Source organism: Artibeus jamaicensis, unplaced genomic scaffold (genome assembly GCF_021234435.1).
Source record: "Artibeus jamaicensis isolate MK-2021 breed Jamaican fruit bat unplaced genomic scaffold, CSHL_Jam_final contig_519, whole genome shotgun sequence".
Lineage (NCBI taxonomy): Eukaryota > Metazoa > Chordata > Mammalia > Chiroptera > Phyllostomidae > Artibeus > Artibeus jamaicensis.
Window position 1 is genome coordinate 27,690,625 of NW_026521871.1, and position 14,275 is coordinate 27,704,899.

At 50.2% G+C, this 14,275-nt stretch overlaps 1 protein-coding gene across 4 annotated transcripts in view; it reads right to left on the reverse strand.

Annotated features, from left to right (window-relative positions):
• Positions 1-14,275, reverse strand: part of EPHB1 (EPH receptor B1) — a 419,448-nt gene that overhangs the window by 290,115 nt on the left and 115,058 nt on the right. For all 4 annotated transcript variants that reach the window (XM_037143852.2, XM_037143853.2, XM_037143850.2 and 1 more), the window contains exon 2: positions 1,255-1,319. In XM_037143852.2, the coding sequence (XP_036999747.1) occupies positions 1,255-1,319 (65 nt within the window). The remainder of the gene's footprint in view (positions 1-1,254; positions 1,320-14,275) is intronic.

The following is a 14,275-nucleotide window of genomic DNA, read 5'->3' on the forward strand; positions in this document are numbered from 1 at the left end:
CTTTTATCACAACTGTTCTCCACAATCTTATCAGCAAGCGAGACTATCTTATTCTCCTTCCCAGGACCTCTTCATTACCTTCAGGATTAAACCCAATGGCAGTCACAAGCCTTCCCTACATGCCACCTTCCAATGATATGCACCCAGCCCACTCAGCGCTGTCCACACTCTGCCATGTCCCAGACTCACAAACTCTTCTCTCTTTTGTCTTTTCACGACTCCATCCCTTTAGTCAACTATTCCTCCTACTTGGGATATCTTTGCCGATTCCCCATTCACCATCATCAGTCTCATTCTACAAAACCCAGGCTGAGGGCTGGCCTGACCCTCCTGCTGCTCACTACCTGTCCACTACCTCCTCACTACTTCCTCGTCTTCCTCTGAAGTTTCTCACTCCCAGCTCTGTGCCCACACCTGTGCCCACACCTGTGCCCACACCTGCCTGTTAATCTATCCACTGCCACAGAGCAGAGATGTGCTTCAGCTTATTTGTTAACCTGGTTGTCCCCACAGGAGGCCATGAGCTCCTCAAGGCTGTTCCATTTTTGTAGCTATAGAGTCTGTCCAGGTGCATGAACACGGAACAATTGAATCAAGAACATCTCTCCGGCCCTGGCTGGCGTGGCTCAGTGGATTGAGTGCGGGCCTGCGAACCAGAGTATCGCAGTTCGATTCCCAGTCAGGGCACATGCCTGGGTTGCAGGCCAATTCCCAGCAGAGGACGCATGAGAGGCAACCATACATTGATATTTCTCTCCCACTCTTTCTCCTTCCCCTTCCCCTCTCTCGAAAAATAAATAAATAAAATATTTTTTTAAAAAAAAGAACATCTCTCTAAGGCAAGCTCTAGGTGAACAGAACCTGGCCTTTCTGAACTCCAGCTCCTCCTCATGTTCTTGTCCTCTCAGCAGCCCTGTGGGCATCTCAGACCTCTGACCCGCCCTAGCATCACTGGCCTGAGTGCCCAGCTATTGGCAGCCACTGCCCCCATTCCCACAAGGGCATGACCCTAGTCACCAGAGAGCCAGCTCCCTGAAGGATTTTGTCAAGAGATGGTCTGCATCACCATATCAGGGGACAGCTCAGGCCTGAGGGCCCCGGTGCTGCCTTTTTGTGGATGGGCAGGGGACCCAGCCATTCACACCTATATTCCACCCCTCAGAGGTGCGGCCTTAGGCTGGCACTGCTCCTGCAGCCATCCTGCAGGCCCAGGACTACCCAGCAGGATTGGAGGAGGGAGGGTCTGACACTTACCCCTGACGTGGGATTGGCTGTCCAGCCCAGCTCTGCAGTAGCCGTCCTGGTGTCCATTAAAGTTTCTGTGGATCAAACAGAGAAAATCTGGTGAGTCAGAAGGATTGCTGGACAGTGGCCTTTATGTTCATGAAGTTATTACTACCACAAACGTCCGTGCTAGAAGCCTTGGGTCCCTCTGGGAAGTCTGCCTCCGTGATGCAGCTCACAGCAGAGCTGGACGCAGACCTCAGGTCTCTCCTGTTGCCAAGTCTGCTGCTCCTGCCCCGAATGACCTCCGGCCACTTGTGTGGGATGAAGTCATCTATCTACCCACCTCTTTACCCCTCAGACACGGATTCTTCCCTCAACAATTTACCTAAAGTCTCTTCCAGGGTCATGTAGATCCAATAGCCAAGTTCCATTTCTTCCTTGGGACGTCATGGGCCACCTCTTTCTCTCCTGTTCCTCCCCACTGGGCTGCTCCTCAGCCTTGCCTGTCTGCCCTGCCCTCCCCTACTGTGCCCCCACTTTGGGCATCCATGTTGCTGACGCCCTTATCTCAACTGTTCTCCACAAGAAAGTGGATTTCCCTCCTCTGGCTCCAATCACTCTCCCAAGACCGGGCCCTCCTGCAGGTCCCTTTGTCCTCTGGGCCCAGATACAAGCTGACCCCCTTCCCCAAAACTCTGCTGGGGGCTCACACAGCTTTGGCAAAGTCCTCACCCAGAACACAAATGCACATGTCAGACCTTAGCAGCCTGCTTCCTGCTTACCAATCCCTCTGGCCATGAAGTGAAAGACAGACACCCTGACTCCTGGGAGCATCGGGCTGGCTACAGTACACACGCCAAGATCTCTACACAGAGATCACAGAGTTGCTGTTTATTGCACTCATTTTCGGGAGGTAGCAGTACATGTCCTAGAACAAGGCACTTTTCTCTTTCTTTTCAGTCTACCACTGACCATCCTACCGCTCAACAGAAACTGCCCCCAAAGACTGCTCATCAGCTCCTAATCAGCAAACCCAACAGCCTCTTTGTTTTTTAACAGCTTTATTAAGGTAGAAATGAAATACAGTAAACTGCACATAATTAAGGTATACAATTTGATACGTTCTGACAGACATTTACACTCATGAAACCATCACCAAAAGCAAGATGATAAATACATCCATCATTTCCAGAAGTTTCCTTGTCCCTTCGTAATCCCTCCTTCTCCCCTGTCCATGCCTTGCCCTCTTGCTGTCCCCAGGCAATGACAGATCTGCTTTTTGTCAATATAGATTAATTGGCATTTTCTAGAATTTTATATAAATTGAATCATGTAGTATATACTGGGGTTTTTTCTGTTTTCTTTCACTCAGCACAATTGTTTTAGATGTACCATGGTCTGTGTATCGAGAGTTCATTTGTTTTTACTGCTGAGTAGTATTCCATCGCATAGACACACTGCAATGTGTCCGCCACGATTTGTCTACCACACACTGTTGTTTCCCGTTTGGGGCTGACACAGGAGAGTGTGTGAGCGTTCCAGCTGCTCCGCATCCTCAGCACAGCTGGCACCGTCATTTTTAATGTTGGTCATTTTAACAGGTGTGTGGTGACACCTCGCTGTGCTTTTAATTTTCACATCTTCAACAATGAATAATATCAAACATCTTTTCACATACTTATTTGCCATCTGTATATGTTGGGGGTGAAATGTCCAGTACTTTTCCATTTTTAAATTAGATGGTTTGTGTTCTTATTGAATTTAGAGAGTTCTTTATATATTCTGAATACAATTCCCATAACAGATACATGCTTTGTGAATATATTTTCCTACTCTGTGGCTTGACTTTTCATTCTTTTCACCATGTCTTTCAACAAACAGAAGTTTTACATTTTGATGAAGTCCAATTTATTCTTTTTTTTTTTTACAGTTTGGTGTCATATCTGAGAAATCTTTGCATAACCAAAAGTGACAAAAATCTTTCTCTTACATAAGTCTATGATCTATTTTGAGTTAATATTTGGAAAAGGTGAAAGGTATAAATCGAATATAAATTTGTTTTCATGTGGACATCCAGTTGTTCCCAAGGGGCACCTTTTTAAATTCACACAGCGGTGCCATATGAATGCGGATGCAGGGCTCTAAAATCTTGGTGCCTTAGGAAGAGGAAGGCCTCCGGGCACAAATCAAAGGCTTGGGAACAGACCCACCGGCTGGGCCGGACCGAGGGAATGAAAGTAGGAGCGATGAATGAGGAGCTGTGTTGAGAAAAGGGATTCCCTCTGCCCTTGTCTCCCAGTGCTCAGCCCCAGAGAAGAAATGGTGGTGGGAATCTATGGAGGTGACAGGGGCTTGGATGTCCAGCATGCCGGTGTGGTGACGTAGCAGCAAGTGACCCCACCAGGCTGATGTGACACAGATGGAGACGTAGAGCCTGACTGAGGTCTAATGAAGGGGGCCCAGAACCACCCAGTGGTGACTTCATGAACAGTAAGCAAGGGTCAGATGGATAACAGGGTATCTCGATGGGTGCCCATGCGGGCAGGAGCCAGCAGGGCCAGGGAGGCACCCACCTCCACAACTTCACACTATACACCCTGCCTATGACCTAGATGATATTTCTGCCACCCCAGTGCAACTGGGTTTCGCTCTGCCAACCGAAGAAAGTAAGGCGAATAAAGCAAGCTGCACTTTCTTGCCCTCTTGAGTCTGGGTTTTGATTGAGAGTCATACCCCATGCACATCTGAAGGAACACAAGCAGTGGAACAGTCTTCTCGAGTTTGTTTTCTCCTCTGATTCTTCTGACAGCTGGGGAGGCCGATCCCTGCATGGAGCAGCCCTCCCTCTCCCCTCATCTCCACTTCACAGCACTAATAATGATCATAATGACACACCAAATTTGCATAATACACTTCTCAGAAGACACTCCACGAGGCTCTGAAGAAATTCATCTTCATGATTAAAATGCCTCTGCCAGGTGGGCCTGAGGCAGGAGCCACTGAACCCATGTGGCAGTGTTGGGGACCAGGACACAGAATGGTGCTTCCTACCAGGTCACAGACCATCCCTCCCTGACGCCAACAGCCTTAGACCTTAGCATGCTGCCTGCCAGGCAGACCTGGGTTTCAAGTCCCTCAGCTGTGAAGCTGGGGCGCTGGGGCTGGGGGGAATCCTTGCTCATAAAGCTAAAAAGCCCCCAAAGCCCCCAGGATAATGCATCACCCCTCAACCTCAGGATCACGTTGAAGCAGCAGTGAAGAGGAAAAGTTCACAGGCAGCTAGAAAAATAGAGTCCAAATTAAAAATAAGAATCAGCCTTTACTCCTAAATCTTCCAAAGACGGGTCTGTTCTGTTAATCCCATTAATACAGTCTAGGACTTCATTATATTCATAGTCACCTGCTCAAGAGCTATAATTGAATTTGTTTCTAAATAACATTTTCCGTCCATGCTAGTGGACAGAAGTTGCGCCAGGAGGAATCTGCTTCTCCACATCCTGCCCGCGTGGAGACAGAGACCACAAATTGTAAACCATCCACTCGATATGATTAAGGGCAATTTCTTTCCTGGCACAGAGAGCTTCTGATTATGGCATTGCACTCAGGTGGGGGCTGCATAAAAGTGATTTGAGGAGGTTTACATTTCCCCAGAGAGGAAGGGAGCACTCATTTGCATTTACAAAGCATATTGAGAGTTCTGGCAGAAAGTTATGGTGGAAGCACAATTAAATATTTACCATCACTTCTGCTCTCAAACAGTGGCATGGGGACCAAACCAGCTGGAGGTGCATGTGTTGCTGTCACATCCAATGTCTACAGGGGACAGGACTCCGGGACCCACGCCCACTGCCTGGCCTCCCCCTCTGAGGGCACGTACTCACTGTCCACAGGAGGAGAGCTGGCGGGGCACACACACGTGGAGTGGAGAGAGGACACTGATGTGGGCAGACGGGGGCAGGTCCCACTTCCACTACTTCGGGACAATCTTCCCTCTTCTCACCTCTCCTCCCCTCGCTCTCCTTCTCTCTCTCTCTCTGCATGTGTGTGTGTGCATCCCTCCCCTCCCTCCTCATCTTCAGACTGGGCCTAGATCTTAGTAAGTAGAACACAGGAGGACTGTGTGGGCACTGCCAGAGACAAAGTACTGAGACAAAACCCATGTTATTACTATTATTACTCAGTCACTCCAAGCTTCAGTTTCCTTAACTATGAAAATAATCTAATTGTGGTACTGTAAGCTGCTTATAAGATATCTACCAGAATCAATGATATTAGACTTCTAATGATATCTTGTCTACCTTGCATTGTTGTAAAGACCAGGGGATAATACAGCAGTGATTCAGAGCGCTGGGTGCCAGAGAGAAACTCACCATCAAGTCCTGGGGGGAACAAGAAGCAAAGTCACACTTGACATCCTATTCTGGCTGAGCCCTTAAGAAGGAGACTGAAAAACTCAAGGGAAAGGACATGGTTCTTCTGCATGAGGAGAATAAGTGGGCTCATCCCAATAGGGAAAATCACGGTGCGGGCAGGCAAAGGGAGATAGAGGCCTGTGGTCTCCTGGCCTGGGATGGGCAGTGGTGGGGAAGGTAGAATGAAGAGCTCCACCTGGCTCTCAAGAAAAGATAACAGAGATGGCAGAGGCAACAAAGGAAGGGGCAGAGATGGGCTGACAGGAATGAGGTGGGAGTCAGTGAGCAGCAGAGGATGGGAGGCCACCGGGGAGGCAGAAGGGGGCTTCTGTCAAGAGCTGCCTGGACTGGCAAGAACCCGAGAAGCCTGGCAGAGAGGCCCCATTTTCCCAGGGAACAATTTCCCTGCAGTGGGTTTGATGTGGAAACCCTCAGAATATCCCTTCCAGCCACAGGGGGACGGCACCTGGGGGTCCAGGTGGTGGGGGTAGGTCTGAGCCCCGTGAGAAGGGGAAGAAGCAGCTGCTACCTGGCTCTACAGGGGCTTCCTATTTCCGTCTGGATCGGCACCTTGGGATGAGCTGATATTTGGGATGAATCAGATACCCATCAAAGTGAAACAGGGATAAATAAACCCTCTCCTTACAGCTCTGCCATTCTTTTGGAAGAGGCATTATTCAGACATTCAGCTGAAAATATTTACAATGTCCTTGCACTGTGGTAACAATACACAACAACATGTACAGATGGAATCGGGGCTCCCAGGACTCTCGGCAGTGCCTCATGGGTGTTTGACAAAGCAAGTCTGGGGACCTTCCACGCAGGGAAGGACCCATGCTGCCATGCCATCATCACCCTGTGCTGCCCTCGTGGCCTCAGAAGTCCTGAAGCCTAGACGCCACACCCGCCTTCACAAGGTGTCGGGCTCAATGAAATGCAGTGGCGTAAAGGGGCTCTGAGTTACTCTCAGGCAGAGAGGACACTGTGCAGGCCTGCAGACAGAGCAGAGAACAGACATCCAGCCCTCAGGGAGCTTGCAGGCAAGCAGAGAAGCAGAAATTCATCATATAGCCATGCAAATAAATCTACAATTATAGCCTCAGTGAATGGCAGGAAGTGGGGATCCCAGGGACAGTTATGAACACTGAGTAAAATGACAGGTGTACAGATCCTGGCATGCAGCTGGTACTTCCCCCTTCCTTTCCTAGCCAATGATTGATGGAAGTGCACAGACCACCCCTTTCTCACTCATGCACACACACACACTCACCTGCCTTAAGACCAAGCCCATATTGGCAGGAATGAAATATGCATAAGATAGTCCCCCTACTCTCAAAGCCAGAGTGTGCTGGTGCCCAGGGTGTGCTGGGCTCCCCTGACAATGGTGAGGTCTGCCACCTTCCTGGGCAGAATGGTTTCACCCTCCAGACTTGGATTCAGCATGGTGAGCCCCAAGTACCTCCTGGAACACACATCCTCCAGCCACCACCTCAGGCTCCAATGGCATCCTGACCCCTTGGCCCCACTCTGGCCCTCACAGCAGCCTGCCAAGTACTCCAGCCCAGCCTCACTGCAGGGGCCTCATGGAGCTCTTCCCCCACTTTTCCTGGAGGTTGTGTCTTGTCTCCATATGCCCTGAGCACTGGGCAACTCCTGAATGATACCCACATGACTCCTCAGGGGGTCTGCAGCCCTCTCCATCCTCAGTCCTTCAGACAGGGTCCCAGAGTCAAGGACTTCTAAGCCCCAGCTTCACACTATGCCCAGGTCTCCTACTGCTGGCACAGGCCGGGCTCCCTGTAACCTCAGCCTTGCCCTTCTGAACTAGCCTCAGGTTGCCCCCTGAACCATGGGAGGGAGAGGCTTTGCCAGCTCTGGGATTGGGGGTGGCATGAGTTGAGTGTGAACTGTTAAGGGCACCAGCCAGCCTCAGTGTCCCACATTCTGACATGGCTGGGGCCTGGGCTCAGAGCAGCTACAAAATGTTGAAGTGAGAAAGCATTCCATGTGAGCCTTTCACATCCCATCCCATGTGTCCACACCTCTTAAATCATCTCTCTATATCAGCTCTTCCTACCGCCCTTCCCTGGAGCCCAGTGTGGAACGCAGAGGCACTTTGCTTAGTTAGATTCCTTGTCCACCCTTAGTCTCTTACCAGATCATCCTCCACACCACCATGACTCTTTTTTTGCACATTTTTTTACTTTCTGCACACCCTATATGAGTCCAGGGCTTCCCTTCTGTGCATTGGGACCACAGTGACACCCTCCTAACTGGTGTCTCAGCAGAAATCTCCATCCGAACCATCCTCCATGCAGATGCCATGGTCATCTCTGATGCCAGTGGAAGTGGTTCAAAAGCCACGTAGCCGCATAAGCAAAGCCCTCTGAACGCCCAGTGATTTTACCCCCCAGAATTTGTCCAAAGGAAATAATTCAAAGGAAAAAGAAAAAAAAACCATTCTATAACATAAAGATGTTCATTACAGCATTATCTAGAATGTGCGAACACCAGAACCAGCAGGCAAGCACATTCACGTCCCTGCTCCTGAAATGTTATGAAGACAATGTAACAGCATTTGGAATGTCAGCAATAAAACACAAAGCAGGAAACAGCACTGTAGGGGCCCCACTGGTGCAACTTTAGAAACAGTGCTTCGGCCCAGGAAAAGGGCACCATGAGCACACAGGCTAGAAGGCAAGGAGCAGGCAGGGCTGGGGAGACTGGGTTACAGATGCGCTTCCTATTACTATGCTATTTTAGAAGACATAAATTCAGCAACAGAAATGTCACCAGTCTTTTAAAAGCACCTCTTCCTTCATGTCTCACTCCCCTAACTTCAGATGCTCTAAGTCTCTCCACTAACTCCACAATACACTGGAAACTGCTGGCCTTTGTGAACCTTCTGACCAAGCCCACGTTTTTCAAATTGATCTTCCAGTCCCCAAGGGAAACCCATTTCCCACGTCCCCACATGTGCTCGTGCAGATCACCCTGCCTGGAATGCCTTCTTCCTCCTAGCTACCTGAAAGTTTGTTTTCAATCTTTCCTCCTCATGGACATTGTAAGTACCTTGAGAGGCAGAGCTATGACTTCTATTCCTTACAGCTCAACCAGATGCCTCACATAGCACAAATGCTCAATCAGCTCTGGAAACCGATGTTTAAGGCCCAGCGCCACACCTGATGAGCAGATCGAATTATTATATCTAAGTGTCAAAGCCTGATCTTCACAGATAGAGGCATTCTCTCCCACATCCATGAGCCAGTGAGACCATGCCCAGAAAGATGCTCTGTATATTCTTAAAAACACTCACTGGGCCAACATTTATTTACTGTCTTTGCCAAGTGTAAAATGCTAGGCGAAGAGAGCTATTATTATATGTCTCCATTGATTGATGTGTAATAATGGCCGGTGGGGAAGAGAAAAAAGCCTGAGTAAACTGAATGAGCCAGTCTAACCCATCTGCTGAATGACTGACTGGCTGAATGAGTCGGAACAGGCACTGAGATTACAAATACAAACTGTGAAATTTGCTTTTTTTAAAGAACACGCAGATCAACACAGTCCTCCCCACCACACCCTTCTCCTTCTGTTTATTTTATTTTCCAAGGTGCAATTAATTATCGTAAATAGAAAGAAGCTACAGCTTAGATGGCTCTTAGCATAGAAATGTGCTGTAAGGACTTGAGACGGCTCTAGATCTGGTCTTGGCACAGCCCATGAACGAGCAGGAAGGCCCAGAGACATGGTGCTGATGTCCCTCCCTCCCAGGGCTCTGCCAAGCAAGGCTCTCAGGGAACTGACCAGAGCATGGGGACAGGACATGACCTGTTCATCTGAGGAGCTGGGAAGGGCAGGGAATCAGCCTCAGAGGCACTGCTTTCTCTGTCTGGCTCAGCCTCAGACTTGGTATGTGGCTTGTGAGGATCTCTTGCCTCTCTGGTCTCAGAGGGTCACTATGTCCCTGTTCTGAGAGTGGCCTCTAAGCAACAGGGCAAGAAACCAAACAGAGCCTCTAGAGCTGGGGTGGACCCTCTACCCGCTGAATCCCCAGGCCCAGATGCGTCCCATGGTGACCTCACAATCTATACACTTGTACCCTGAAAATGCTTTTCACTAATAAAAGATGGAAATGGCTTTAGGAGGTATATTAGTTTCTGGGGGCTGCTATAACAAAGAACTGTTACCATAGACAGTCAGGGAGGGCCAGAGAATCTCCCCCATTATCCAAGATGGCACAGGGGGAGCGTCTCACACTGAGCACGCCACAAGTTAGAAAGATGAATGGACAGGACCTGAGTGCTCCAAAAGCTAGCAAGCTAATTAGATAGGGAACAAGCCCTCTCCTTCCTATTCCTAGAAGAAGCACAGGCTTGAGCAAGAAGATGAGATGGTCTTGAGACAGGAGTCCACCATTCTCCCCAGCCACAGAACCTGAATAAACCTCTCCTTATGCACTAGCACCTGTCTCACAAGTTTGACTTCCATTGTGGCAGGCAGCCAAACCTGCATTTTCAGTTATAGAACCACAATCCTAGGTGGCTTAGAACAACAAATGAATCATCCCAAAGTTCTGGCAGTTAGAAGTCCAAATTCAAGGTGCTAGCAGGGCCATGTTCCCCCTGTAACTATCGGAGAGAAGCCTTCCTTGCATCCTCCCAGATGCTGGTGGTTTGCTGACAGTCCTTGACGTTCCCTGGTTTGCAGCTGCATCATTCCAGTTTCTGCCACTCTCACCACACAGCATTCTCTCTGTGAGCCTGTGTTCACCTCTTACAAGGACACCGATCATGTTGTATTAGGGGCTCACCCTATTTTAGTATGACCTTGTCCTAACCAATTATATCCACAATGACCCTATTTCCAAATAAGGTCACATTGTGAGGTACAGGGGATTAGGACTTCAGTGTATCCTTTCTGGGGTGGACACAATTCAACCCATAGTAGGAGGATGGAATGCCAGGAAAAAAAGGCTACTGGGCTTTCTCCAGCATATTCTCAGGCCCCATGTTAGATGCTTGGGAAATACAGACACAAAGAAGGCCAGGTGCCTCCTTCAAAGACACCCATTCTAGCAGGTAAAAGGCAGTCTTCATTTGTTCCTCCAGATCCAGTGCCACCCTTTCCCACTCTACTCTGTCCCGGGAGACAGGCCTTTATAGACCACATTGACTGGGCCCCCTCCCCATGGGAGCCCCAGGGCTATGGACAGCTTCTCCCTGCCAAGCTGCAGAAGGTGGTGGCCCTCTCCTCCAGCCCCTTTCCAGTAACATGGCCTAGGGTGGTATGTTACTAGTCCTTTCACTGTAGCTAGTCCTCTCAAAGTGTTTTATTATTCTTGTTACCTTTTTTTAAAAACTCTATGCAAACCTTGATAAACAGTTCTTCATTAATCTTTCCTCGATCACCTCTTTGGACTGTGCCATGTGTTTCTGTCAGGGCCCTGGTGATGCTCAGGGCTCAGGTTAGTAGCCCAAGGTAGCCACATCTCCTGTGCCTGTTCCTGTCATGTCCAGCAGCATTGCCTGAAAGGAGGCAACCACCTGCCAGAGTAGCCAAGTCCTGATCACAATGGGCTTGAATCAGATAGACCTGAGTGTGAATCCCAGCTGCACTGCTTTGCAGTTGTACAACCTTGAGCAAGCCACTGAGACCCCTAAGGCTCAAGTCCAGCCATCCATTAAATGAAGTTAATAGCACCAATGTCACAAGACATTTGTGAGGAGCCAATGAACTATCATTCACCAAGCACTTCCTGCAGCCTCTGTCAAGCCATAGTTGGTACTGAAATAGTAGTCATTGTTACATTCCATGTTTGGACCTGGCAGAGTCTCTGAGGGGCCTGAGGTCCTTAGCTGGAACCTGTGAGTCTTCAACCCTCAGGTCCACTTTGAAGGAGGAGTTTTGGCTCTACCCAGCCCTGGTAGCCTCAACTGATTGAGAAGCTACACTTAGTCCTCCAGCCACACTCCAATTTCTCCTCAGCTACCTCTGCCCAACCACAGACAGAGATACTTGTTGTAGCTTCCTCCATCCCACTGTGTGTGGGGGATTCGGGATGGGGCCACAGCCTCAGCAAGAGCATTAAATTCCTGTCCTGTGAGCTGCTCCCGAGGCCCTGCTGGGCCTTGTATGGATGGCCCCAGCGGGTCTGAAGCAATGGGGAAGGCCAATAAGAGGGAGCCCAGATAGCCACATGGTCCCCCCACCTCCAGACACACATTCGGGCCCAAGAAGTAGTACAGCCCTTTTCTTGGGTTCAGCACTTCTCTCAGTGTCCTGGTGCTCTGGCAGAGGACACGAGGCTAGAGTTTTAGGGGCTCCAGTCCCTGCCTGTGCTCTGGATGAATGGCCACTCCCAAAGCCAGTGCTGCCCGTACTCCCGCTCTAAACCCCTCCCCATGGTGGCACTGAGCAGTCGGGTCCTCTCCTATCTACTGTCTCATGTGCCACCAGAGAGTGTTCCCTCTGGTGAGGCCACCAAGAACTTGGAACAAGAGTCTCTCCTCGCATCCCTAGCCTTTGGGAAGGGGGTCAGCAAGCAACCCCACTATGCTTTGAGTTTTCCCAAGGGGCCAAGGTCAAAGTAGTGCATCGGAACGAAGGCAGGATGACCACAGTCTTTCCTGCTAACCTTCTAGATGACATGCCACTAATCTTCCTGATGGATCAGGCCTGGTGGGTCCGTTCTTTACAGTGAAAGGATCCCCGTAGCACTCCTGCCCCACTGGAGGGGGAAGCTCGGCGCTGTGCTCTGCCCTCGGGAGATCGTTCTCCCTGAGCTCCTTCTGTGTGCTCACCTCCACCGAGTGCAGCCTGGGGCCGCCCTTAGCAAACTTCTCCTCTCCTTATGTTCATTGATGGGGAAGGGACCAGGTGGCACAAGGACTGGCAGCTGCTCTCCAACAAGAGAGTAAGAGACTAAACACAGGAACAGGGAGAAGGGGAGACCGCAAGCCTTCTTTTGCAGGTACGAGCTCCAAATAACCACAGGCTTTGTTTCCTAGATTTCTTCCTTTCCTTCAATCTCGGTTCCCTTTCCAATTCTCATTATCTTAATCTCTCATCCTTTATGAGAATCCCTCAGATCCACCTGTATCCCTCCTAAATCTGAAAATAGGCCACAGCCAGAGAACCAACGAAAAAATTGTCTCACCACCCCTGGCTGGGGATCTCCAGACCATGCTCCAGCATTCAACATCTGCAGGCAGAAGCCAAACTGGCCAGATCGTGAGAGTGGGCACAGGCAGAGCAGCCGGCCGAGGCTGCCCTCTGGCCTGGATGTGACCGCTGCCAGCCCCACCGACTCCCAGGCCTTTAACCAGACCTGCAGCCAAACTCCTTCCCAGATTCCTCCCTGACAACAACGTGGACATTCCTGCCCAATCCAGCAGCAGAGAGAGAAAGAGGTAAGTGAAGTGGCAGCAAGAGAAAAGAGAACCACACAGGGATGCAGTGGTTCAGGAACACCATTCAAATCAACACCCCAACACTGATGGTGCAGGCCTGGCCAGGTTCCCACTGCTGCTCAGTGGTTTACCTATTCACATTTTCGTGAGGAGAGTCAAAGACCTATTAAAATTGAGAAGCCTGGTGTTTTTCAGTCTTCCAGGGCCATGAATACTAAGGAAGATTAAATCTGTTGCCCCTGCCACTGTGGCAGAACCATGAGTTGGCACCAGTGGCACATGGTAAAAACCATGCATAATAAGCTGCTGCCTCCCTCTCCTCGTGGGCACAAGGAGAGAGCGCTTACCACTTTCTGAGAGTTGTGGGCACCCAGGTGGGCATCAATCACCCTGAAGAAGAGTGGGGAGGAGAACCTGTACACCCATGCAAAATGACTGTCTGCGGCCCTAATGAAGGCTGGTGATGGATGGTGTCCCGGGCTCGTTAATCAAAAGAGCATGCTGCTGTCTGCTTCCGCTTCCAGACCCTCCTGAACCCTCATCCCGAATTGATCTGTGGCACAGTGACTCTCAGATGTCACTGGCACTGGGCTGTGCCCCAAGAGCCCCTGTATGCACTGTCAAGAGCCAGAGAAAGCCATTGGTCTCTGGGTGGGGGATGGTTATAGTAAGGGCTTAGGGGATGTTCCAGGTAAGGAGCAACCAGTTGGAAAAGGAAGGGGTGGGGGCTGGCCAGGCAGACTGTGGCATTCACCTGGACACATCCTGGAGCAGATTGGGGCTGCTGAGTCCCCAAGGGCCACCAGAGCTTGAGTGACCCCTGAAAGCTGCTCCACAGTGCACCTCCCACCAGGTGCTAACACTGTATGCTACTGTCCTCTTCCAAGTGTCTGTTATCCTCAGCAATGCCACACTTCAGTTGCCACCACCCCTTGGCACTGTTCTCCTTGCATAAGACCTTCATGTCCTGCCTCACTGCCCTCCACATAACCCCCACACTTAGAGGGCCACCCTTCCCTCTCCAGAGAGCCAGGCTGGCCTACTGTAGCTCCCGAAACTCACCCCCCAGGTTCCCCTGGTAGAATCTATCCTCATCCAATCATGAGTTTGCACCCCACTCAAGCCCTCCTGCTGTCTCCGGCCAGTGTGGTCCTTCTTGCCCCCTCTAAAGCCCACCTGTCCACCTAACCTTGCTCTCCTTCTGCCCCGAAGATGAAGCCCATC